At 48.7% G+C, this 27,024-nt stretch overlaps 1 protein-coding gene across 4 annotated transcripts; it reads right to left on the bottom strand.

Moving 5' to 3' along the window:
* Positions 1 to 20: 20 nt before the first annotated feature.
* Positions 21 to 25,849, bottom strand: LOC114855944 (integrin alpha-5-like). Of its 4 annotated transcripts, none has more exons than XM_029151482.3 (30): positions 25,589 to 25,847; positions 23,772 to 23,896; positions 22,792 to 22,892; positions 22,590 to 22,713; positions 20,510 to 20,571; positions 20,348 to 20,393; positions 20,111 to 20,236; positions 19,696 to 19,740; positions 19,503 to 19,546; positions 19,346 to 19,402; positions 18,564 to 18,616; positions 17,984 to 18,192; positions 17,459 to 17,650; positions 17,335 to 17,380; positions 17,143 to 17,256; positions 16,510 to 16,565; positions 16,154 to 16,308; positions 15,668 to 15,805; positions 14,120 to 14,187; positions 12,667 to 12,817; positions 12,123 to 12,215; positions 11,958 to 12,037; positions 11,672 to 11,752; positions 11,476 to 11,581; positions 11,190 to 11,348; positions 10,988 to 11,086; positions 10,175 to 10,288; positions 9,872 to 9,979; positions 9,667 to 9,789; positions 21 to 493 (listed from the first exon to the last, which is right to left on the bottom strand). In XM_029151482.3, the coding sequence occupies exons 1-30, from the start codon at positions 25,774 to 25,776 to the stop codon at positions 410 to 412; spliced, it is 3,147 nt and encodes a 1,048-aa protein (XP_029007315.1). In that variant the 5' UTR covers positions 25,777 to 25,847; the 3' UTR covers positions 21 to 409. The 4 variants fall into 4 exon arrangements, with proteins under 4 accessions (XP_029007315.1, XP_029007314.1, XP_040926878.1 ...); XM_029151481.3 differs by having other exon boundaries at positions 11,178 to 11,348; XM_041070944.2 differs by lacking the exons at positions 21 to 493; positions 9,667 to 9,789; positions 9,872 to 9,979; positions 10,175 to 10,288 and adding an exon at positions 10,401 to 10,817 and having other exon boundaries at positions 25,589 to 25,849.
* Positions 25,850 to 27,024: the final 1,175 nt, after the last annotated feature.

The raw sequence follows: 27,024 nt of genomic DNA on the forward strand, positions 1-27,024 counted from the left end.
CTACATTCATCACTTCGGGCGAGTATACAAAAAGAGGCTTTATTACAACAAAAACAGGCTCTGGACAGTGAGAACATAATATACATGACAAGCCGCTCACAAAACCTCCCAACATGGGAGAAACAATGACTCCAGTTCACGCTGCAGTGGGATCAGGGTCATCCTGAGACAGTACAGTACAACATTCAACAGACAGTGGCCACAGTAGCTTAAAGACAAGCTGAGAAGCTGGTTTTCTGTAAACCACATGTGACAGGATTCTGTTCATCTTCATGGTAACCACGTCCAGAGCAGCAGTGCATATTTAGCTGCATGACCCCTGCAGCTCTCAGCTACTTTGGATTCCAGTGATACAGCACCCGTATGTGCCCCTGCTGGGAAAGGTTGTTTGGAAGAGTCCTTCCTGGACCTAAGCCTCGGAAGAGGCCTGTGGTTTGAGTTTGGCTTTTTCCATGGCAGTACCATATGGACCAGACCTTTTAAAGAAGCCTATCTGTAGGAAAACATGCAAATGACATTCAGAATCTGGCAAAATAACAATACATGCATGTAACAATACATAAAAAGAACATTTCCATAGTTTCTGTATATACTCAGGAAGGTGTCTTCACGTCCACTGTTCATTAATGTGACTGTCTGAGAGCCTGTCTATACATAGACTAATACCTGAATGAATAATTTTCCCTCTTATTGAGGTCATTTATATTGATAGGCAGCAGTTCCTTCACCTACCACCAGGGGACACTCTGAGCCCTCTGTCAGTCTGTCAGAGTAGTTCAGTCAGGTTTTGTTTGGTTCGTAGTGTTTAGATTAGACTTTTCCCCAGTTCTTTCTGTATGCAGTGATCCTTATTTTCTCTATTTATAGTCTAGCCTGCTAAGCAGTGTTCTTGGGTTCTTTCGGCAGCATTGCTCTGTCTGTTCGCGTGTTACTGAGTCCATAACATATTCTGCTTCTATAAGAAATATCTCTCTACTCCAGATTATGTCATGTTGCTGCTCAAACTATGGGAGCTGTCGACATTCTCTGATCTTTTCCACAGGTCTCCTCATCATGAAATCCAGAAAAACAGAATTACTGGACCTTCAATGCAATTTGGCTTCAGTGGCCAAATGTAGGATTTTTAGACTGTTTGCAATAAACAAACCATTCAGCTTCTAATGACTTCTCCAGTTTCTAAATATTTCAGCAGCTGGACTGCAGACGAAATCCTGAAAGATTTAACCTTTTCAAACCTTGGTTGAGAAAACACACCTGACTAAATGCAACTTTACCAGTGAGAGCGCTCATAATCAGGTACCAATTAAAATGTTGTTCTTAAGTCACAATTGAACTTTGGTGTAAACGCACGTGAGTGATCAAAGTGGGGAATGGCTACAACTTGGTCACATCAGGATATTCAGGATGAGCGAGAGATGCCAAGGAGAAGACGGAAGCTGAATGAACAGGAAACAGAAGCAAGGAGCGAAGCAGAGTGAAACTTCTGAAAACCTTCCTGTGCTCTCTGACGCAACCTGTGCACAGCGTAAAGTAAAGAGGAATAAGGAGCTAAAATGGTGAGAGAGTGTGTGATGTATGTATTATCGTATTATTATGACAGATTAGTCAGAAGTCGAAAGTCACTAAAACTATAACATTGAGTCGATGTGTTCAATGTCAGACTCCGTAGTTTGCTTTGATCATTGATGACATGTGTATGTGTATGTGTCATCGCTCCACCGCTGGTTGTCTAGGTGGTGTCCTGCAAATGGTGTGGGCTTTGTGGCTAATTGGAGCACTTTTTGGGGAAAACCTGTGCTGATTAGAAGAGACGGCGTCCATCCCACGTTGAACGGAGCCTCTCTGCTCTCTAGTAACATGGCCATGTTGCTTAGTCTCCCAACTCCGTGACAACTCAGAGTGGAGCCCAGGACGCAGAGTCGCAGTCTTACACGCCTCTCTGCACGTTCTCTACAGCCGCCACCCACTCTTAGTCTTAGTTATCGCATAGAGACTGTGTCTGCTCCCCGACCACCTAAACTACTCTATACAAGTCACACACAAATCAGTGACTTACCAGATTTTAATAAACATCAAAACAGCCCCTCCTATAGAACAAAGTAACAGTAAGTTAATAAAGTGTGGTTTATTAAATATCAGATCTCTCTCATCTAAATCCTTGTTAATAAATGACTTGATAAGTGACCATCACATAGATCTCTTCTGTCTCACTGAAACCTGGCTGCAGCAGGATGAATATGTTACTTTAAAAAAGTAAATCAACTATCATGTTCCATAAAGTACAGGTAGAGGTGGAGGAGTAGCAGCAATTTAAAAATCAGATTTATTAATTACTCCTAAACCTAAACATAGTTATAACTAATTTGAGAGCCTCACTCTGAGCCTTTCTCACCCAGACTCTAAAACTCAGAAGTCAGTTGTGTTTTGTATTGTTTACTGTCCTCTCCTGCTCCAGTTCTTAACTGAATTCTCTGAATTCTTATCCGATCTAGTACTTAGCACAGATAAAGTCATTGTAGTGGGAGATTTTAACATTCATGTAGATGTTGACAGTAACTGTCTCAGCACTTCTTTTAACTCCTTAATAGACAACGCTGTTGCCAGATTCAAGCAGATGATTCCATCATCATAGCTCCACAGAGGAGAACAGTCACCTTAATCCTTATGAACAGGTTGACTGTCTTGTAGATAATGCTGCTGTGGCGTTCCAACAAAATAAATGCATCGGAATTAAAGGAACAGCACAGAATGGTTTAAGTCCTATTTGTTGAACAGATTCCAGTTTGTTCATGTTAATGAGAAATTCTCCACATGCACAAGGATTAGCTATGGAGTACCACAGGGTTCTGTGTTTGGTCCAATTCTGTTCAGCCTATACATGTCTCTTTCTAGGTGAGATTATTAGGAAGCATTTTATAATTTTTCATTGCAGATGCATATGCAGATGATACTCAGCTATATCTGTCCTTGGAGCCAGATAAAACAGATCAACTAGTCAAAATTCACAGTTGTCACAGTTCACATCAAATCCTGGATGTCTCAAAACTTCCTTCAACTAAATTCAGATAAATTCATTAAGCCTAAAAATCACAGAGAGACACTATTGAGTCAGATAGCCACCCTGGATGGCATAACATTAGCTTCAGATTCTACTGTGAGGAACCTTGGTGTCATCTTTGACCAGGATCTCTCTTTTACATCACACATTAAACAAATCTCCAGAACCGCCTACTTTCACTTTTAGAAATATACTGTCATGATCTGGCTTTGTGTTTCTAGTTGTTTCCTGTTTTATTTTGGTAGTCTCCTGGTTTCTGTTCCTGTTTTAGCTTTACTTCCGGTTTCTTGTCTTGTCACAGCTGTCCCTGCTCATTACCCACACCTGCACTCTGTTAGTCATCAAGTCACTGTGTATTTAACCACCACCTGTGTCCTTAGTTCCCTGCCAGATTGTCGTATTCGAGTTCCCTGAGTGTTCGTGTTTCATGAGTTGAGTTCCCTGAGTGTTCGTGTTTCTCGTGTCGTGTTCCTGTCTGTATCGTGTATCCTGCCCGACCCTGGATTATCTACTTACCGTGAGTTTTTGCCTGTTCCCTGTCTGTACTTTCGCCGAGCCTTTTCGTGTATGACCTGGACCGTCTGACCGTGCCTTTAAGAATAAACCTTTTGTTGATTATAATATCGCCTCCGTGCTGTGCATGTGGGTTCGCCGTCTGCCCGAGTCCCTGACAGAACAATCTGGCCAAACTTGGACCCAGCCAGCACTTAGCCTCCGGTCAGGTCAGTGACTGTTTTTCTTTGTTTTTTACGGTAAATATAACTCTCCCGCGGAAGCATGGTTTCGGTTTCCTCCTCTCCGCCTCGTCGGATCGTCGTGCCTGCACCAACCTGCCCAGCTCCATGGTTATTTCCCTGGGAGGATTTCCTGCTCTCACGCGGTTCTCAGTCTCCAGTTCAGCCGCGCGCTGCTCAGTCTCCAGTTCCGCCGCGCGCTGCTCAGTCCCCAGTTCAGACGCGCGCTGCTCAGTCTCCAGTTCAGCCGCGCGCTGCTCAGTCTCCCGTTCAGCCGCGCGCTGCTCAGTCTCCAGTTCAGCCGCGCGCTGCTCAATCTCCAGCTCAATCGTGTTTTGCCCAGTCTCCTGCTCAATCGTGTTTTCCCCAGTCTCCAGCCCAAGCTCCAGACGCCGCGGCCCCGTTTCACCATGCGGATCCCGGTACAGAGGTCCGGTCCACACCGCGCCCAGCGCCTCAAACGACGGACAGTCGCAGCTGCTCCGGACGGCGACGGCGGCGGCGCGGGTCCAGGATCCCGGGTCCCGCGGTCTCGGTCATGGGGACCGAGCAGCCTTCTTCCCCGACAGAGGAGCCCCTTAATTCTCTGACTGACTGTGTCCCTCTGATAACAGGCATCCCAGACAGCGTCGCCCGACGGGTCCACCTCCTCTGCTCTCCTCCAGTTGCCTTTCTCTTCGCCCACCTCATGAACACCGCCAATTCGGCTACAGACCAGGGCGCGAGAGAACAACTGTTCGAGGAAGCAGCCGCTCTCGTCCGGAGGGAGCCTGTCCTGCGTGAGGCCCTGCAACTCCCGGGCCTGCAGCCAGCGGCCGCTTCGTGTCCCACCTCTCAGTCAGGTCAGCCTCGCCATGCTCATGCCCTGGTGCAGCCCTGTCGCCTCCAGGCCCCAGCCCAGTCGAACCTAGTCCAGACCCCAGATCAGCCGTGTGTCGCCCAGACCCCAGATCAGCCGTGTGTCGCCCAGACCCCAGATCAGCCGTGTGTCGCCCAGACCCCAGATCAGCCGTGTGTCGCCCAGACCCCAGATCAGCCGTGTGTCGCCCAGACCCCAGATCAGCCGTGTGTCGCCCAGACCCCAGATCAGCCGTGTGTCGCCCAGACCCCAGATCAGTCGTGTGTTGCCCAGACCCCAGTTCCGTCCTTGTCCCCGTCAGAGGGCACCGCCCGTCTGACGATTGTTAACCCCACCCAATCAGGCCCGACGTCTTCCCCGTCGAGCTCGGCAGCTGTAAGCTGTCATGCCAGCTCCGGAGTTGACGCCGTTCCAGTTCCTGTCGGCCATGTTGAGGTCGTTCCAGTTCCTGTCGGCCAAGCAGAGGCCGTTCCAGTTCCTGTCGGCCATGTTGAGGTCGTTCCAGTTCCTGTCGGCCATGTTGAGGTCGTTCCAGTTCCTGTCGGCCATGTTGAGGTCGTTCCAGTTCCTGTCGGCCATGTTGAGGTCGTTCCAGTTCCTGTCGGCCATGTTGAGGTCGTTCCAGTTCTTGTCGACCAAGTTGAGGTCGTTCCAGTTCCTGTTCCTGTCGGCCATGTTGAGGTCGTTCCAGTTCCTGTCCCTGTCGACCAAGTTGAGGTCGTTCCAGTTCCTGTCCCTGTCGACCAAGTTGAGGTCGTTCCAGTTCCTGTTCCTGTCGGCCATGTTGAGGTCGTTCCAGTTCCTGTCCCTGTCGACCAAGTTGAGGTCGTTCCAGTTCCTGTTCCTGTCGGCCATGTTGAGGTCGTTCCAGTTCCTGTCGGCCATGTTGAGGTCGTTCCAGTTCCTGTCGGCCATGTTGAGGTCGTTCCAGTTCTTGTCGACCAAGTTGAGGTCGTTCCAGTTCCTGTTCCTGTCGGCCATGTTGAGGTCGTTCCAGTTCCTGTCCCTGTCGATCAAGTTGAGGTCGTTCCAGCTCCTGTCCCTGTCGACCAAGTAGAGGGCGTTCCCGTAGGCCAAGTAGAGGGCGTTCCCGTAGGCCAAGTAGAGGGCGTTCCCGTAGGCCAAGTAGAGGGCGTTCCCGTAGGCCAAGTAGAGGGCGTTCCCGTAGGCCAAGTAGAGGGCGTTCCCGTAGGCCAAGTAGAGGTCACCCCTGTCTCTGACCCCGTTCCTGTCGGCCCTGTAGCGGTCGTTCCATTCCCCGTTCCCGTCGGCCCTGTAGCGGTCGTTCCAGTCCCCGTCACCCTTGGGGCTGCAGCGCCCGCCGGCCTCCAGGAGGAGGTAGCACCTGCAGTTCCTGCGCACCTCCAGGAGGAGGTCGCGCCAGTGGCAGTTCCTGCGCACCTCCAGGAGGAGGTCGCGCTAGCCGTAGTTCCTGCGCACCTCCAGGAGGAGGTCGCGTCAGCCGCAGTTCCTGCGCGCCTCCAGGAGGAGGTCGCGTCAGCCGCAGTTCCTGCGCGCCTCCAGGAGGAGGTCGCGTCAGCCGCAGTTCCTGCGCGCCTCCAGGAGGAGGTCGCGCCAGCCGCAGTTCCTGCGCGCCTCCAGGAGGAGGTCGCGCCAGCCGCAGTTCCTGCGCGCCTCCAGGAGGAGGTCGCGCCAGCCGCAGTTCCTGCGCGCCTCCAGGAGGAGGTCGCGCCAGCCGCAGTTCCTGTCGACCCCCAGGAGGGGGTCGCTCCCGTCGCAGCTCCGGCGGACCTCCGGGAGGGGGTCGCGCCCGTCGTAGTTCCTGCCGACTTCCAGGAGGGGGTCGCGCCCGTCGTAGTTCCTGCCGACTTCCAGGAGGGGGTCGCTCTCGCCGTAGTTCCTGCCGACTTCCAGGAGGGGGTCGCTCTCGCCGTAGTTCCTGCCGACTTCCAGGAGGGGGTCGCTCCCGCCGTAGTTCCTGCCGACTTCCAGGAGGGGGTCGCTCCCGTCGCAGCTCCGGCGGACCTCCGGGAGGGGGTCGCGCCCGTCGTAGTTCCTGCGGACCTCCGGGAGGGGGTCGCGCCCGTCGTAGTTCCTGCCGACTTCCAGGAGGGGGTCGCTCTCGCCGTAGTTCCTGCCGACTTCCAGGAGGGGGTCGCTCCCGCCGTAGTTCCTGCCGACTTCCAGGAGGGGGTCGCTCCCGCCGTAGTTCCTGCCGACCTCCGGGAGGGGGTCGCGCCCGTCGTAGTTCCTGCCGACTTCCAGGAGGGGGTCGCTCTCGCCGTAGTTCCTGCCGACTTCCAGGAGGGGGTCGCTCCCGCCGTAGTTCCTGCCGACTTCCAGGAGGGGGTCGCTCCCGCCGTAGTTCCTGCCGACCTCCAGGAGGGGGTCGCTCCCGCCGTAGTTCCTGCCGACCTCCAGGAGGGGGTCGCTCCCGTCGTAGTTCCTGCCGACCTCCAGGAGGGGGTCGCTCCCGTCGTAGTTCCTGCCGACCTCCAGGAGGGGGTCGCTCCCGCCGTAGTTCCTGCCGACCTCCAGGAGGGGGTCACTCCCGCCGTAGTTCCTGCCGACCTCCAGGAGGGGGTCGCGCCCGTCCCGGCTCCGGCCGCACCAGCATCGGTTCCTGGCGGCCCGGCTCCGGCCGCACCTGCATCGGTTCCTGGCGGCCCGGCTCCGGCCGCACCTGCATCGGTTCCTGGCGGCCCGGCTCCGGCCGCACCTGCATCGGTTCCTGGCGGCCCGGCTCCGGCCGCACCTGCATCGGTTCCTGGCGGCCCGGCTCCGGCCGCACCTGCATCGGTTCCTGGCGGCCCGGCTCCGGCCGCACCTGCATCGGTTCCTGTTTCTCGTCGCGGTGGTCCAAGGAGGACGCCGCTGGTTCCCGCCTCTCGTCGCGGTGGTCCAAGGAGGACGCCGCTGGTCCCTGCCTCTCGTCGCGGTGGTCCAAGGAGGACGCCGCTGGTCCCTGCCTCGTCCTTGTCTCGGCCGCCGGACTGGTGGCCTTGCCCTCGGCGCCTCCTGCTGCCCGGATGGCGCTGCCTCCTGCGGCGACGCCCGCCTCGACTCCTCAGCCCTTCGGATCAGCGTCCGCCCGGAGGACGTTGCCATTCGGGGTGGTCCCCGGGGACATCGGTCCAGCCCAAGGGCACTAAGAGTGCCACCCTGGCTCAGCGGCTGCTGGGCAGGGTCTCGCCACGCCATCACCCTCCGTGAGGGAATCCCTGAACTTCGTGTCTTCCCTGTTCGTGGACTTTGTTGTGGACTATTGTTTTGGCCCTCCCCCGGTCCTCCCTCCACCCACCCTGCTCATGTACCTTGTGGGGTAGGGATTCGGTCCCTCCGCCTGGGACCACCCTCCGCCCGCCCTGGTTTGGGGGGGGGGCTTCCGTAGGCGCCGTGGAAGGCGCCATAGGGGGGGGGGGGTACTGTCATGATCTGGCTTTGTGTTTCTAGTTGTTTCCTGTTTTATTTTGGTAGTCTCCTGGTTTCTGTTCCTGTTTTAGCTTTACTTCCGGTTTCTTGTCTTGTCACAGCTGTCCCTGCTCATTACCCACACCTGCACTCTGTTAGTCATCAAGTCACTGTGTATTTAACCACCACCTGTGTCCTTAGTTCCCTGCCAGATTGTCGTATTCGAGTTCCCTGAGTGTTCGTGTTTCATGAGTTGAGTTCCCTGAGTGTTCGTGTTTCTCGTGTCGTGTTCCTGTCTGTATCGTGTATCCTGCCCGACCCTGGATTATCTACTTACCGTGAGTTTTTGCCTGTTCCCTGTCTGTACTTTCGCCGAGCCTTTTCGTGTATGACCTGGACCGTCTGACCGTGCCTTTAAGAATAAACCTTTTGTTGATTATAATATCGCCTCCGTGCTGTGCATGTGGGTTCGCCGTCTGCCCGAGTCCCTGACATATACAGTGTAGTTAAAATTAGAAACATCCTGTCTGATCCTCTCAGAGAAACTGATTCATGCATTTGTTACCTCTAGGCTGGACTTCTGTAACTGCTTACTCATAGGATGTCCTAACAGCTCCTCAAAAAGCCCACAGCTTATTCAAAATGCTGCAGCCAGAGTTCTGACAGGACTTAGAAAGAGAGATCACATTTCTCCTACATTAGCTTCTCTGCACTGGCCGCCTGTAAAATGTAGGATAGAATTTAAAATTCTCCTACTCACATACAAAGTACTCAATGATAAAGCTCCTTCTCATGTTAAAGACCTCATAGTTTCTTATGCTCCCAGCAGAACACTTCGTTCTCAGAGCGCTGGGCTACTTATGGTTCCTAGAGTGTTTAAATGTAGAACAGGGGGCAGAGCTTTTAGCTACCAAGCTCCTCTCCTCTGGAACCAGCTCCCTCTTCAGGTTCTAGAAGCTGACACACTCTCCACCTTTAAGATTAGGCTTAAAACCTTCCTTTTTGATAAAGCTTATAGTTAGAGATGGTTCACGTCACAATAGACAATAGATTATATAGTTATTTAAGCTACAGAACAGATAAGTACCTGTTCTATTTGCCAGACTGTTAGACCACGTTCCTTGTGTCAACTCGCCAGCATTAATTCCAATAAGTCCTTCCGTGTTCAGTTCTGTTCCTCGTTTGTGACCGTGTCTTGCCTGCTCCCTGTCTGTGCTTTTTTGGACTCTGCCTGTTTGAACTAAGCCTGGAGAATTACTGCTTTTGCCTGATTCCTGTCTGCACTGTTGCTATCCGCTAAGTTTACCCGTGCACTGACCTCTACCTGTCTGACCAAGAACTTGCATTAAACCACAACAACTGAGAACTGTGTTGCTGTCAAACTATAATAAAAGGCTTGCTGTACAGTATGTGGGATTTGTTGGGTTTCGTTGTGTAAGGTCTTAAACCTTACCTTGTAAAGTGCCTTGAGATAACCAAATGAAACTGAATTGTATTGATTATGCTGCGCATTCTCGTTTTTAAACCCTCTATGAGATCAATGCAGTGTGACACCAGTACGAGCGAGGGTAAGTTCATGGATGCAGTGTAAACGTGTTGGTGAAACTACATTGATAAAACATGCAGCAGAAACTTCCTGTTACCTTGTACAGCAGATATATGAGCAGGGAGAGTAACAACAGCCCAGCCAAGATGGCCAGAATAATGATCCACACCGGCACCGGGAGCAAACTGTCTGGTGTGTTCCACACCACAGCCGTCAGCACCTGGGCCACAGGAAACCACAGCATTTAGTCAGCGGCTACACACAAATGTCAACTTTACAAAAAACAGATAAATGAAAGATGCCTTTTTGGATTCCGAAGGTTTGAACCGTGGTGCTATAGAATAAGGCATCCTGTCCAGCTTGTAGTGAACTGAGCACTCCAGAACATACTGCTTTTTCACGTAGGGCTTCTGTGGACAGACAACAGACTTTGTTGTCCTTTTAAAGCAGACGGATCAAATTCTACAGCTGTTACAATAACTTATTGTTATTATTGTGCACATTATACATACAGTAGTGTAGTGTACATATTATTCGATTTACTCTATTGCCTTCTGTCTCCAGCAGAGGGTGTGAAAATGCTCAGTCTGCAGGTGCAGCCTCACCTCCATGAAGGTTTCAGCCCAGAGTCTGGAGCGAACTGTCAAGATGACTCGTCCTCCTCGCTTCAGTAGGCCGACATTACACACCAGCTGCCAGCACTGCATTGTAGAGCAGGTCTGTGGAGAGACACAGCCAGTGTTACTACTTCTTTTCATTAAGACCCACACTGGCTCTAAATTCAGAAATCAAGTACACATCAAGTACAGTAGATATTGTACACACAAACCAAATAAAAGGCCTTTCAAACTGCTTCCAGGACAAAGCTGCAGGTCAGACGCCTGAATTCTTAAACGGGTGCTTGAGGGTTTGTGGGAGTTTGCCCAACCAGTCTACAAGTGATTTGTGGACTTGAAGAAGGCATTCGACTGCGTCCCTCGTAGCATTCTGTGGGGGGTGCTCTGGGAGTAAGGAGTCCAGGGCTCTTTGTTAAAGGCTGTCTGGTCTCTGTACAACCGGAGCAGGAGCTTGGTTCGCAATAAGTCAGTCATGTTGGACTGCGTCATGGCTGCCCTTTGTCACCAGTTCTGGAGCCAGGACCTCCAGCGTGCGCTGGGGTGGTTTGCAGCTGAGAGCGAAGCGGCTGGGATGAAAATCAGGACTATCTCTCGGCTGGCCTGGCAACGCCTTGAGGTCCTACTGGAAAAGCTGGAGGAAGTGCCCGGAGAGAGGGAAGTCTGGAGTTTTTTGCTTAGACTGCTGCCCCGCCACCCGGCCCCAGATAAAGCAGTTGAAAATGGATGAATGGTGTACTGTAGCTGGTGATGTAGCTTAACTCAACCTGCTCCCAGTCGTGATGATATGCTGTGAACACTCACCAAGTTTCTCTGTTCAGCCAGAGGATCTCTGTCTTCCCTCCTCTGGATGTGGTGCTGTGTGTTGGACTTCACTTCCATCAGAGCCTCTGCTGCTGGATTCTGCAGCAACAGACATGGAGATATCAATGGTGCATTTACCAAACACAGACTAATGATGTCACCAAGACAACAACTCCACCAAATGTCTGACCTGTGGCCTCACTTTGAGTTTCAGTGCGTTAAAGGCTGGTTGAGAGGAACAGGCGAGTGGCCCCTCAGTAACCATCCCCAAAGGGTAGAGCAGCTCGTGGCCACGAGCCCTCAGAGGACACCTCACTTCTAACGTGGACTGGCTGATGGCACTGGGACCATTGTTTACCAGCTGAAAGCAAAACATTTTAACTCTGTTTGATGTCAGTTGAACCATTGAGCTCACGTTAGCTGAAGCTACTGTATTTACTGTACAGCCAACTAAAACAGCATAGATGTAGAAGCTGGTCCTTTCGTACCTCATAGACCTGCTGAAACTCAGGCCCAACTTCCTGTTCCTCCGTCAGACTCTGGTGAACAGTCCAGTTGGGAGGAGGAAAAATGATCTTGTCTGGGTGAGAGACACTGCATGACAACACAGATAGGATAGGTTTACACAGTCAGGACACAACCAGAGCAGCACTAGATGGTGGGAATTATGTAACAGAGCCTCACCCCTGCAGAAGGACACTGGCCACAGCAGCCACCTCTAGCGTGTAGGACGCCCATTCACTCTCAGAGTTATTTGCATTTTTGCTACAACAGACACAATGAAACCACCACACAATTGTATAGACACAATAAATATCTACACACACACTACTGCTATACCTTTAAGTCTCTCCACACCAAAAGCGCCAGGAAATTATGTAATTATTCACAGATTTACTACAAGAAAGAAATCAGAAAGTGAGATGCCACTGCGTCACCATACAGGCTGGACACCAAAACGTGGACCTACCTTCGTATCTTCATCCTAAACTGCACAGAGCGGTTGGTATCCTTCGGTCTGGGCACAGTAAACCGGAGCCCAGCTCTAACCTACAGGAAGGATGCCACAAAATACTGGTCAGGGTCCTCAGCCTCTCTTTCTTTCTGTATGCTGGTATTTAGTGCTGGCTCTTACACTGGTGCTGGGCTTCATGGGGTTTCCAAGGTCACACACCAGACAGCGGGTCTGGTTTTCTGCCTCGTAGCTGCACGTCAGCTGACTCAAACCCTGCAAAGTAAACACGGTGTTACCTGTGAGATGTGCAGAGAGACATCTAAACAGGTTAGTGGAAAGTGAACCTTTTACTCAGGTGTTGGTGAGGAGTTTAACCTCTGGTGACTATGACATAGATGTTATATCAAATATGAACAATGGTAGAGCTATGCAGTAACTCAAACTTGTTCAGGTCAGTAGGAACTGGCCATGCACCCTAGAGTTAACTGTCATCACAAAGCGTTCAAAGCTGTAGATTTTCATATAAAAATGGTCAAAAGAACGACTACAAATGATTACAAAGGATACAGAATAGATGTGATGTAGCTGCTCAGAGTCAATTCATTGGCCATGTTTTGCTGTGTGACCAAATCAGTCAGTGCATCGCTGCCTGGCCAGAGGACTGCTGTATATACAGTCCAGGGCAGATGTTTGAGCTGTATTTAGTCAGGAGTTGCTTTCTCACCTCATCGCTCCTTTCTATCCCGCTGTAGTCGGCCTCTGAAGGAAGTTCCACGTAGAGCTCGGCCTCGTATGCTCCCCCCTCTCCCTCGTTCCTGGCATCGAAGGTGAGACTCAGGGAGTTGTCATCCCCCAGGTAAACCTCTGTCCTGTCACTGAGAGAAGGAGATGCTGCGTTGTGTCCTGACTGGCTGCTGTTTTGGTCAGTGTCCCATCCAGTACAAATAGAACTCAACTTATATATGATGCATTACAGTAACAGCAGTGTGGATTCGGTCGTGTGGCTCACGTCATGAGCAGCAGACAATCGCTCCCTGTTCCACCCAGGCCCCCAAAGCCTGGTTCTGCATATCTGTCTGTGACCCGGGAAATGACCCAAACCCAATTGGTGTCATTTGCCTCAGGATACCGGCCCCATCTTGTTCTTCGTGTTCCCAGACTGTGTGCTGACGTTCTATGGGCATAGTGATAAATCCTGTCCCACCCTGTAACTCCATCCTCCCCCACCACAGCAAATGAATGGTTCTTTAGGGAGGAAGAAGTCTGCTTGTTTTGAGTCCTTCCTCCTCCCCTCCCCCTGTGAACCGTTGTAGGTAAGACCACCAGATGATTTTAATTAAGGCAGCTCTGATAGCTACCACCAACACCAAGGCAGAGCTCTGCAGCTTAGAGCTGACATGTGAACACTCCACTGACTTTGGTTAAACAGCAGCAGCAGTGAAATGGCTCCAGGCTGTGAATGCCAAACATCTCACTGGTTGTGTTTGTGTCTTAGAGTCAGCAAAAGGAAATTCTGTTACGCCAAAGTGCTGAATCGGTTGAGTTTAGTCCCAGGGAAAATACGGCTGCAGATGGTTCTTTCTTGAGTTTTCATGGGAAACCGATTGTGTTTCTGCAGCTAAGAGAAATCACATGGCGGTATAATGCGAAACACACAACAAAGCTGGCTGCAGGCAGCTGAGTGTGTGTTTGTTCTGTGAGCTGACTAAGGCACAACTACGTTATTAGAGGACAATAACGAGTCCAGTCCTGATGTCAACTAAAAGCAGCTTCTCGTCACCCAGGTCACTGAGCCACGGAATCACTAGTTCTCCATGTACTGTGTGTGTCATAGCTACGAACCAGCCCAGGAGTCTGAGGTCTGTCCCAGAGGTTTCATGTTACGCTACTGAAGCTCTTCTTGTAGATGATACTGTTGAAACCTAGTTATGTCTGTTCCAAATACACAACATCTGAAACAATGCTGCTTCGCCTGCATCCTGAGCTGTGACTCTTCAGTTGATTCATTGTCAGATAATATTGTGTACTTCATATTCTTCATAGCTACTATTTCTATTAACGCAGCACTTCACAGCAACTCGAACATTCCAGTACATGATTCTAGTTTATAGTTTATATAAGAGGCTGCGCTGTTGCTTGTTAAATTAAGCAAATGGGAGAAAGTGATTTCCTCTTACCCATAAACAGACAAACTAAGGTCAGGGATGCAGACGTTGTCTTCCCCACAGTCGAGTTGAATGTGGGCCTGAAAAGGATGAAAACATGAGGCAACCGGAAAAAGCAGAGAAGGACGATTTCATGAAAGGACATATCTACCATCACAAGGAGTGTTCCTCCTGAACACTCATTCTTATGGACACGTGGGAAAGAATAAAAGAAAGAAGGGAGCAGGGAAACCAGGGAGAAGGCTTTGCAAGGAAAGGACAAGGATGTTTAAGTGAAGACGTTGAGTTTAAACCTGACACATGACTGGATAAAAGCTGCAGGAGGAGACAGATGTGATGGCACTGTTGTTTCCAGCGTGTCCCCTGAGCTTTCTGCTTCATTCTCTCCAACATATGGGAAACATTAGCTTCCATGAGGAATGCTACAGAGCAAAGAGCCTGGCAGCTTCACATCCACTCAGGACAGCTTGGTCTGTAACACATTTACTAAACTCATCCTCTTGTGTTTGATCTGTGTTTACTTAGCTTCAGACCACGTGTTGCCCTTTAAGCCAACTTGGAACCATCAATATTCATAGACCACTGCTGCATAGACAGACTGTTGTACTCCCATCTAAACCAAGGATCACTAGCAGTCAATGTATATGCTGTGCAGGCGAATGCCCCACTGTCTGTCACACTCTCAGCTCACCCATAGTTACAAACACCACTTACTGTTGGTTCATCTTTAACTGATGTCTAATCCGGCTATCACCACATGCTTTGTCAAGAGACTAAAGACATCCATTGTAATCATCTATACAACAGTGAATGAAAGCCAGGCCTCATCTATGAGCCTCATGAGCCTGGGACTAGTTCATGTGGTGGATGCTGTTGTCCACCAGGGGGGACCACACAGTGGCCTCCAGCCAGTTCTGGACAGACCTGGACAGAGGCTCAAACATCAGAACAACTAGACAAGCCAAAGCAACACAGAGCTGCTTCTAAACCTGACTCCACAACACATTTCACACTCACTTTACCCTTACACCATTTCCAGGCTCTGCTTGCTGCCTAGTGGAGGAGGCCACTGGCTACATGAGTAAACAAGCCAGCAGCAGATGTGAGGGCTGTGCCCCACCCAGACTTCTGAGACTGTAGGTCAGACACTTTCCAACTCCTCACATGGGAGACAACAAACTGGAGAAAAGACCACGATGCAGCAATGGCCTCTTACACTGTCAGAGCTGCCCCTCAACGTCTGAGCAAAGGGTTTCAGGCCTCCATTAAATGAACATTCTGTTCTTATTCTACTGTTGATCATCGTTCAAACCATCTGTTCATTCATAAAACGCACATAATTTCTAATTATTGGTTTTGTTATTGCTATTACTACTGCATTTGTTTTTTTTTTAATAAAGCCAAAAATCATTTGTTCATTCATATATTTAGCAGGTTACACTGTACCTGCAGCCTTTAATACTTTTACGTTGTTCATCACTGTGTTACAGTACAGCCACAGAAAAACCTTTTCTTAGTACTGAGGCTTTTATTGAGGCATATTGTAGTGATTGCACTCACCTTCTGCTCAATACGTTGTTCCGTTTGAAAATTAAGGATTGGTCTGAGACCATGTTGGTCTACGGGGGCTTGAGGATCCAGACTAAAGTTAAGGCTAATGAAAATGGGAGAGAGTTTATCCCGAAACTCCTCTTCACCCTGCAACCAAAAAAGGAATAAGTATGAGTAAGTCACATGTTCTTATATAATAATAATAACATACTGTACAAGAGACATTGTCATTAGTCCTCTGCTAAAATACATCATGGCTACACATGAAAGGCACCACCACCACTATCAACCATTTAAATAAGACATTATCAACAAGAAGAATCACAAAGTCAGACTGGTATTTGTAGACAAAGGTCATAAAGTTAGTAATGGTTAACTTCTAAGTGATAATAATGGATGGTAACAGCTACTGACAGACCTGTCAGACAGTCACACTATGCAGATCTAAGGTATAGATATTCTAGAAACCTAAGGCACAGCTGGTGAGAGACTGACCCGTAAGTAGACCTTGGTGTTGTGACACTGGTGTTCCCCCTTGGTCAGACTCAGGCTCTGCATCAGCCTGGGCTGCTTGCTGTCCAGGAACAGAGTCCTGACAGATTCCTTCTGATTGTGCTTCACACTGTCCAACTGAACCTCCACCTGGAATTCTTCAAGCACACAGGAGAAAAAGAATAGACAAAACATGTACAGCATATTGTTAAATCTCAGAGTTAAACGTTCGCAGACATTATATTCATGACAGCCCAGAAACTACACAGAGAAAACAAATACACAAACGTTCCCAAAACTGCTCTTAACTGTGTGTTTACAGGATGGAGCTTTTATCCAGGTGTCTCTAGGTGTCTCACCTAGATGAGAAGAGAGGTGCTTCCCATCCGCCATCAGACAGTAAGAGATGCTGACACTGAAAAAAGCATGTGACATAAACATAAACCAAAGCACATAGTTATGGGTGGGGATTTGATGTGCTGGTAATAACTGACGTTTCGACGTTGACCCTTTTTAACTAAGGACACATCTGCTGCTTGGTGACAGTGTGATGTGCTGTTGCTGACGCCTGGCTACGTCTACCTGACCCTGCCCCCACCTGTTCCACCTTTCTCTCACTTCCGTCCAATGCAGCAAAAGTCACCACCAAACATGAAGACAAGACTCTGTAGTGGGAGAATACTGAACCAGAAGAAGGTTTGGAAAGTGCCTCTGTGTTGCACATTTCTTAAGCTAAGTAAGCTCATGGAAAAGCATGATTTTTTTACTGGAACTAAAACTACAGACAGTGTTGTTGTGAAAGGTTTGGACAGGAAACTGGCAAACATGAAGTCATCTGACAGCTGAAATTGGACTAAGATGTGTTTTACATAACATCTGCAAGACTTTCCGTGTTAAGTTGCTTTTAAGTGCTCTGAACTCTTAAGGAGACAACCACCATATTTACTCTAATGTGGCTTTTTCTTTTCAGTGAACATGGAGCAAAGTTTTACCAAGACACAGCAATGTTTCCAGCCCCAGCATCGAGCTCACAGCCTTTGTCCTCGTAGTTGAACATGGAGGGATGCACTGTGAGGGAGGCTGTGGCGCTGACGATTGGCCGTGCCCTGTTCACAGAATCACACATGAAGGACAAGGAAAACCAATCTATGTATTTACCACCGCACCAGTGGACTCACACATACCTGTATAGCACTGCCTTATCAGCCCCGAACGCCCCAACAACTAGATCTGCAAGGTGAGGTGTAAAACACATCTTATAGAAGAGTAAAGCCTTAGCAGACAGTGAAGGACTCTCTCTAGCAGTACCTGGGTAGCCATTCTGATCCACGTCTTTGTTGCCTCGTAATGCAAAGCCGAAGCCGGCCGGAATAGAGCCGAAGGCCCACTGGCCCGAGAGTGTCTGAGTGGGGAAGTCCACCAGTCCCCCAGCACAACCATTATAAATGAGCACCACGCCCTGCTGGTCGGCTCCTCCATAGGGACAGCCGATGGCCACGTCTGCAAACAAGCACCACTGTGTCAGTCTTTACAACAGTGGGGATTGTGGTTTTGAGTCACTGAATGCATAAAATCAACAGTTTGATTGAGTAATAACTCAGGGTTCAGGCAAAAAAGCCATGTGAGCAGTGGCAGGGAGGAGTCTGATGGCAGAACCAGAGGAAGTGACGTAGGCAATGCTGGTTCAAGCTGGAGCTTTAGTTCACATAGTTCTGATTGGTTCACATCAAATCACTGTTGTTCATCATTGAGGAAACTGAATGAAAATGTTGAGTGCCCAGAGTCTAAAAGCCCAAAGTATACCAAACACATGGTGGAAGCCGACCCTCTTACCCCTGAACCCGTCCTGGTTGAGGTCCCCCAGTGGAGCCAGCGACGTGCCAAAGCGGCTGAAGGCCTGTGGGCCGAGGAGGTGCCTCTGGCTTGGCTCAAGGAGCAAAGGGCCCCTCTGGAGGTACACGTACACCTTACCCAGCTCCTCCAGACGCCCACTAGAGCCCTGGCGCATGAACATCGGTGCCCCAACGACCAGGTCATCTAGACTGAGGAGGTCAGTGAGGGATGACAGACGGTACAGTCAGGATAAACATGCTCTTCCTGTGGTTTCACTCATTGTGTAGGAGCTACTGCATGAGGTGGACCAAGAGCAGCAGCTGTTGTCTTTTTATTAAAAAAATGAACTTCAGGCTTTACGTGACCAAGTTAGAGTTCCCAGGCTCATTTCCCCACTGTGGGATGAATAAAGTTCTTCTCCGCTTATCTTATGTAAGTATAACTAGTTTGAGGGTTGGAAAACCCAACATTGAGATGAACCACTTTCATTTCAAACTGGTTCATCTCTGTCATGTCTTCTCTGTCTATGTCCTCTCACACATTTCTCTCCTTGTGTGTCATTGTCACCACATCCACTCACCCATCGTTGTTGATGTCAGTGACTGCCACCGCGTAGCCGAAGTAGGAGCCCATCTGGAACACATTACCAGTTAGCCCACGGTACAATCAATCCTCCTCTTCAATCCCACAGTACCCCGGGGAGCTCAGCACTAAAGCTCATGTGAGCACAAACTGAGGGTCATCTGGGCTGAACTCATTTAGAGCCCATGGACCTTGATCTTCATACCATGCACAATAACATTTACATGTTTGAGCTCAAGTAATGATCTGTTGGGCAGGTGAGGGTGTAAAAAACTACACTAGAATGAATCTTGTTCCAATCCCCCATGAAACTAGCTTGTACCAAAATAGTCTCAACATCAGTCCAACCAACACATCTTGCTCCGTGCAGCCCTTCAGGTTTTATTTCTTAGCAAATGACAAACAACAAGTACTGTGAATGTGAAATTCTCTGACTGGTTAGAAAGCGTCACATGTCCTTCTGGTGTGTTGTTGCAGCTGTAAACCCCCACTGCAACGTTTGCCCCAGATGCATCTAGCTATGACAGTTTCTTCGTGACCTCCCACACTGACAACAGCCAGTCACACACAAACGTTGTGCTGTGTGAAATCCACACAAGGAAATAACAGTTGTCCAGGTTCCTGTTACCATGTTTTGCTCATGTTCTTACGTATGCACTACCACTCTTTCATGATGTCATCTGTTGTAGTAGTTCATCAGCTAATGACAACAGCTTCTATGGCACAATGTTACAGGCTAGTTACATAGTAACACAGTTTTGAAGACAGATGTGTACATACCTGCTCCCCTGTCAGGTTGAGTAGAGACTTCAGGTCCCTTCCATCTAATATAGACACCTGTGTTTGGACATGAGAGGTTTTGGACTACATCATCTGACGCTGCTTTACTTTAAAAACACTACAAATGTTGTGAAATAGAAATGTGAGAACTCCTTACGAAACCATACAGCATGAGTCCTTTGGGAACTCCTGTGATGAAATCTGCAAGGGGCAAAAGGTCCAGACCAAACTGATCCCAGCAATTTTATCTTTTATCAGAATTTAATAATCTACTGCTGTTACAACTGCAGTGAGCAGCTCAGCATCAGACAGAGCTTCAGGGGTTAGAAGGTTAGAGAGCCTGAACTCACCTTCCTGCTCATCCCCACTGAACTCACCCCCGGCCAGGGAGTAACCTGAAGGAGAGGACAGGAAGGTGAAGATGATGCCTTTACCATGGTTTCTGCTGTGTGATTGTTGTGCATAAAGGCACATGGAGGCATCATACAGATGACAGAGTCAGAGTGTGCATGAACACAAGAAACAATCACAATGGATTTACATATGCAACTAAGGTTTGCAGTCAGTCAGAAGTCATGAAAGTTCAACTTTGTTTGGAGAGTCAAGAAAAAGAGTCAAATCAGTCAATTATGTCTCTTTTGGAAAATGAATAAGAAGGTCTACAGTCACGTCAATTGGACGTTGATCCTGATGATGAGACCAGAGGAGTGTTGTGTGTCCACTCTGTAACCTGCAGAGGCAGCTTTAGTCAGCGTTGTCCCTCACCCAGGTAACTGTCGTCATAGTTCCCCTGCACCGGTTGGGTCTGGATCTGCCCGGTGACTGACAGAAGGAAGTAGGAAGGGTAGTAGGCTTTTACAATCTCCTCTGTGGTGGCAGAGATCAGCTGACCTACAGAATGGACGGACAGTGGCCATTAAATCAGGATCCCTGGCTGATGAGGGGATTTTCTGGAACCTCTAAAGAAAACACATGCCGTAGTTCCACATTCCAGCAACTCACCTTGCCAGTAAAAGCTTCCTGGTCCTCCAAGCACAACCCTCCCATCCTGCAACACACACACACAGCATTACTGTCACCAGCTTTAACATATACAGTGTGACTCCACTGCTTACATCAACAGAGCACCAGCTACCGTGTGATTATGTAGGAATATCCTCCTACCTTGGTGAAGTCAGCACTAAAGCCTCCCTGACAATATCCCTGTCCAGCAGGTCCATGTCGTTCTGCAGTGAGCAAAGCAAAGCATCATGTTCTAGTGAGCAGCATCATTTTAGTCCAAACCAGCTTAAAACAACAAAAAGAAAGCATGTCAACAGTCAAAATTAAAGTAGCTGTCATTATCTACTCTCAGTGACTGTTCTAGATATACACTGTACATGTGTAGGCCCACATCTGACTTCATTGGCATAATTACACATTACATAATTATGGCGGCTGAGCATAGACGCCCTGAATGGTGCAGGGAATGAGGAGGCACCATGTGGAGGTCTCCTGGTCCAACAGCTGGAGCAGTGATCAGAATGGCAGGGCAGGTGGGACATAAGGCAGTCCTCACCTTTGTTTGTGCGACTGAAACCAAGAGCTGAACATCTGCTGAACATCATTCAGTCCCTTTACCCGCTGACTGGAATGCGCATTCAGCCCAACTTGTGGAAAACAAAGTCAATCATATAATTTGTTCGAGCTGAACAAGGCCGTGTGGGAGGCCTTAGGTGCTCTTGCACAAAGTCATTTGGAAAGAACTAAACCATCGATCTATCCAAACACTGTAACAAAGCCCTACAACATCTACCTATGGTCCTGGATCACCACTGCTTTGAGGAAAGTTGACTGAGGAGATCACCCTCTAGTTGGAGGCCGCCAACCCGGCCTTTAAGCTCTTTGTGAATTCCACGTTTTTGATGCTGTAGTTGAAGATGTCTAATGTAGTTCATCATCCTTCTAAAACAATCAATTAGTCATTTACCTAGTATTTAAGCTTCAGTTCTCACCATACTCATTGCCAGATCATCTGCTTACGTCACCCCGTCGTTCAGCCTTCCAGGATTCTTGTGAACGCCTGTGATTTTGATTTTGTGCCTGTTTGACCTTGCCTTTAGCCTAGTCCTTGTCTTTACCTTTGCTGGCGTCTGGATCTCTGTTTTTTCACCACTGCTTGCCTAATCACCCTGCTATCTGCTGATTTGTTCACTAAATACTCCTATTTACCTGTGAACTGCACATTTGGGTCTATCATCCTGCACTCCTTGGCACCTAGTCAAACTCCTTCATGCACTGAGCAGGAAACCTTCCTTTTTCCTATTTGTATTGTACATGCAGTCAACCTGAGGATGTGGACGATAGAGCTCTTTTAGATCTGAACTGAGCTTCTTGGACCATCACCCTCTGCCTCGTCCCATGCAACAAGTGAACTGACCAACACCCCAGTTTGAGTTGGCATGGAGAACTACAGGTTAAGATGGTGAAACAGCTTTGGCTGTTTCAGCTGCTTTAATAATGTTTGGACTAACTGACTTGGATATTTCATACACCATATACACCATCAGCTGCACATCTGGAGATAAGTCTGTCAAAGTTTGCTGACGACACCACACTCATCCACACCCGCTGAGTCAGCCTAACCAGTCTGGTGCCATTGTGCAGCGCTAACAACCTGGAGCTCAATGCTCTGGAGACAGTGGAGATGACAGTGGACTTCAGGAAGGACCCAGCCCCACTCCCCCCTGTCATCCTCAGTGACACCCCAGTGACCTCTGTTGAGTCCTTCCACTTCCTGGGCACCATCATCAGCCAGGACCTCAAGTGGGAGCAGAACATCAGCTCTATCACCAAAAAGGCTCAGCAGAGGATGTACTTCCTGAGGCAGCTGAAGAAGTTCCACCTCCCTGTGAAGATGTTGGTGAACTTTTACACTGCCATCATTGAATCCATCCTCACGTCCTCCATCACAGTCTGTTTTGCTGCAGCCACAGCCAGAGACAAAGCCAAGCTGCAGTGCATCATACACCCTGCTGAGAAGGTGATCGTCTGACAACACAACTTCATTTAAATGTTTTGTATTTTATGTTAAGATGCACCACCTGCCAACACCAAGTCAAATTCCAAGTTCCAAGTGTTCTCTACAGGACCTGGCATTAAAGTTCTGATTCTGATTCTGATTCTGATTCTGATTCTGATTCTGATTCTGAAGAGTTGGTCTGAACTTAGTTAAAAAGGTGAGGCTTTTCTTGCGGAGCCACACCTGTTCGGCAAGGAGCAAACTCCACAAACGTTCTGAAGGCGTCCACAGAGAGGTAGCACGTTCCTGTAACATCAGCAAAGGGAGTGTCATGCTCCGTCCTCCAGTAGTACCTGGGGGCACAAGCCTGCAAGGCAAAGCAGCAAAGTCAGACAGAATATCTACCTTATCCAAACTCGTGAACTCTGACTCTGATGGGTCTTACCAGGACGCTGTTACCATGGGAACGCACCGTTGCTCCAAACCACTGATTTGACTTGAACTCAACCTGAGTGTCCACATCGTTTATAGAAAAAAAACGATCACCTACAATGTAGACATAAGGACATATGTAACAGCAGCTTTGTTCCTCCTACACTGGAAACATGTTAAGCAGATGTTCATGTCAGTGTTTTTGTGCTGTTAGTTCCACACATGGATATTTGGCCTAATTCCTGTTCTACAGTTAGACCTCAAATGGCTGAAGGATGGTGCTGTTAAGTCAAGTTGTGCAGGTGGGTAGAGTGAGTATGGGTCATGGGAAAGACACAGCAGTGATATTTTGTATGTGTTGCAATGTTCAGACATCAATACTCTTTCTCCCACTTGTTCATGCTCCTGTTGAACACCTCAGTGCGGCTGTGCATCTCCTCAGACACATCATGAACCCGAAGGCCTGTAACGCTGGGTTTATAACCCAGTGTGTGTGTGGATACTCTACGTGTGGCCTGCCTGGTCAACATAATCACGTTTGCTGTGTATTTGTGTATGTTAATAAGTCTTGATGTGGACACTGTGATCCTTATCGCTCCCTTATCGCTTCCTGCATTCGTGATGGTGGGGTGATTTTCCGGGCAGAACCAGGGGCAGCCCAGGTCCTCTGGGGTCCTTGTCCTCGTAATGACTCTGTCCTAATTACAGAGCTGGGCTTGATTCCAGTGTGGAAATGAAGCCCTCAGTGAGCGGCAGTGTTGCCACAGGAGAAATAAAGAAGTACCCTACTGTACTGGGCTTTAAAATGATGGCATTTTGACCCAGACTATCGTATAAATAGATAAATGTCGTACATCTGTGGAGCGGACAGTTAACACGATGATGGTGCCAGTTACCAACTACTGCTGGAGTGTAATATACGGATTTCAAATAGTGAGCTTGATCTTTCACACAAGGAGGCCAGCTTTCAGTTTAGAGAAAAGGACACTCTACCTTGCTGGTCAAAGTTGATAATGCTGCAGTTAGTCTGGCTCCAGGAGCACAAGTACACACCTCCTCCTTCAGTGATGCTGGGCTGGCTGGTGTTGGCTTTGGGAGCACCGATCAATGTACTGATACTATACAGAGAAAAGCAAAACAGTCTTACGTAACAACATAGGGATGGATAGGCTACGCACTGAACCAGCAAACATTCACTCTGAACTATTTAAGGAAGATTTACAGTCAGTAACAGCAGGACTCAGCTGAGGTTACACTAGAGGACTAAAGCAGCTGTCATTGATCCTCTATGAATGGTTAACAAAGACAGAAGCTTCCTTAGTGTCTCCCTGTGTGACTAAGACGAACCCTAATGTAAACAATGCGGTTGAAACCTGGGGTCCAGTCAGACGCGTAGTCTTCTTGATTAATCTGTTGTTTGCTAACGTGACAGTATCAGTTGCAATCAGGTGACTGATACAGTGATCCATGCTCAGTAGCTTCAGCTGTTGACTGTGCAAACATAGAGTGTAGCTTCACCTGCTATGGCTGATGTGGCACATTTCATTTGATGAGTTCATGAGGGAAGTATCATTGTAGTTAGCTGGACGTCCCTGCGCTAAAGATGCTACTATTTAAGCCCAATATTCATTCATTTTAATGGATGTTAAGCTAAGGGGCTGTGCAGCCCCTCAATCAGAACTGATCTAAATCAAAGTTATGTCAGCAACCAGGCAAGCTCTGGCTCCTGGCTGATCTCAGGTTTCCCCACATTGAAAATAAACCAGATATAATGCTCATATGGATCTCATGCCTCGTCCAAACATCTGCTCTTATGGCTTAGCATGTAAACACACGTAAGTTAAACGTAAACAGATATGGGTGGTCCAGGGTGACCCTCTGTGATGAGTCCCATCAACTTACAGGAGATTATCAGCACCACAAATCAAACCAAGCAACAGTCACAGTTCAGGGCTTTGAAGCCAGCAGGTCCAACTGGTGATAGTAAAAGCCCAACGTGGCCTCAAACCTCCAAACTCTAGGGTAAGACAAGCAAACGGACACATTTCCACTCAGTGGACGATACAACGAAGGATGCTAGTAGGCTGTTTCACCTTCATGTCATCTGCGTGTTCAGGTATCCTTAGCTCCACAGCTGTGCAAATCTGGACTAGACAAACCAACCGGTCACAGGCTTCCAGTTAGCTGATATTGTTCTGCTAAACGGTGCCAGTTGCTGGGACTGAGGTCAAAGTGTCTGGCTGTTAGAAATGAGCTGTGGTTTCAGGAAAGAAAGCGTGTCCTTAGTCTCTGTCAGTGAGCCCAACAGGTGAGATCAACGAGATGCAATATCTGGAAAAGAGTAAACGCTCAGCGAAGTTTAGGGACAGTTCTGAGCCGAAGCAGAGCTTGTCGAATGTAAGTGGCCCTCGCCTCCAAATGGAAGGTTTGTCTCATTCTGGATGGTCCGTGACATTTTCAACATACTTTCAGGCAAGGATTGGTGTTTTTCTTGCTGTGGAGGTTCACCCCCCTTCTTTCAGAGCCCTACACACACACACACACACACACACACACACACACTTGTATACGTCTGTTTCCAATCACAAGTGGGCTGGAATCCAGTGTGTGTGTGTGTGTGTGTGTGTGTGTGTGTGTGTGTATGCGTGCGTGCGTGAGTGTGTGCGTACCACATTACTTCTTTTAGAATATGTGATGTTAATGACGATCATAATGACTCTACTTCACTGAATGCACGGTGAAGGCTGTATTATAGTTAGGCTATAGTATAGCTGTAGACGAATAACTGGAACCTCATTGTGAGACTTTACCTGGATGAGTTGCCGAAAAAGTCCACAGAGTAACCAAAGTAGCTTCCCCGCGGACCGCTGAACACGACGCGAGTCTCCGCATCCAGGTTGAAGGCTGCGCACATCTGGAGCGCGGCCGCCACCACGGGCACGAGCAGCACCGGGCAAAGACCGCGGCGCGTCAGCGACAGGCCACGAGCGGCGCCCATCTCTTCCCGTCAGCGCGTCATCCGCGCCGCTCCTTCAGCTCAGCGCCCTGATCGCACTGTAATGAAGCGTGGAGGAAGGCAGGACTCGCAGGGAGGAGGAGGGGGGGGTCCTCTGGGTGGAGTTTGAAACGCTGCCAGACAGTCTGCTCCAACACGAGAGAGTATGGAAACATTTATGAGAACAGCCTAATGCTGGGATTGATGCGGTGAGTGGACTGTGATCAGGTCTTTGCAACTTATGTGAGTGTGCAACAGGTTTCACACACACACACACACACACACACACACACACACACACACACACACACATGACACTGAACATTTACTATTAGTTTAAGACCTGGAGCTGATGCTGCTCTGTGTTTAGTGTTTGTCTAACTGTTCTGCTGGACTCTAAACCTTCATTTTCCACCTTTAACCCCCCCCCAACCATCCTGTGCACCATGCCACAGGTGATAACACACATCACACACTCTTCAGACAGCCCACACACACAGGAAGCCACAAGATTTCAGTCAAAACAACAACGTGGCTGCTGAAAGTGGAACATTTGGGGATTTCTGCTCAGGTCACTATCTACACATTCACAAAACCCAACGCTGACACGACTTCATGGCAAAAGGTATGATAAATGTGACCATGTGTACTACATAATCCAGATTTCTGGGACTCCTGCCTCTACATGAACGTTAATGGCATCTTAACCTTAGTCTGTAGGTATGGAGTTAGAGGAGCATCAGGTTTTTGCCTGTAGAAATGTTTGAACAGAACAGCTTGTGTGTCGGGCTCTGATGCTGTATGAGAAGGATTTTTTTACTCCATCCATGACTCCAGGCAGGACTCCAGTTTTGACTCCATCCCTGACCACCACCCTCCAATCAGGGTTCCTTTCATTGGAACTGAAGGTCCAGGATCGCCCTGGGCTACTCTATGATGCAGTGCACTCCAAGCTGAGGCCTCCAAAATGACTTATCCGCAAAAACATGTATATTGTTCAGTTCATGCTTTCTGCTTAGGTGTCAGTGTTGTAATTAATAAGAGCATCCGAAACTGGTAAAACTCCCAAATTCTCCAAAATTAATCTTTTAGAGTGTGTGTGTGTGTGTGTGTGTGTGTGTGTGTGTGTGTGTGTGTGTGTGTGTGTGTGTGTGTGTGTGTGTGTTTTCTTAGCCAACAAGCAAAACAGCACGAGGCCAGTGGAGACACAGGCTTCTTAGTGAAGGACACAAGAAACACATTATACTCAAG

This window comes from Betta splendens, chromosome 5 (genome assembly GCF_900634795.4).
Source record: "Betta splendens chromosome 5, fBetSpl5.4, whole genome shotgun sequence".
In the NCBI taxonomy this organism is placed as follows: Eukaryota; Metazoa; Chordata; class Actinopteri; order Anabantiformes; family Osphronemidae; genus Betta; species Betta splendens.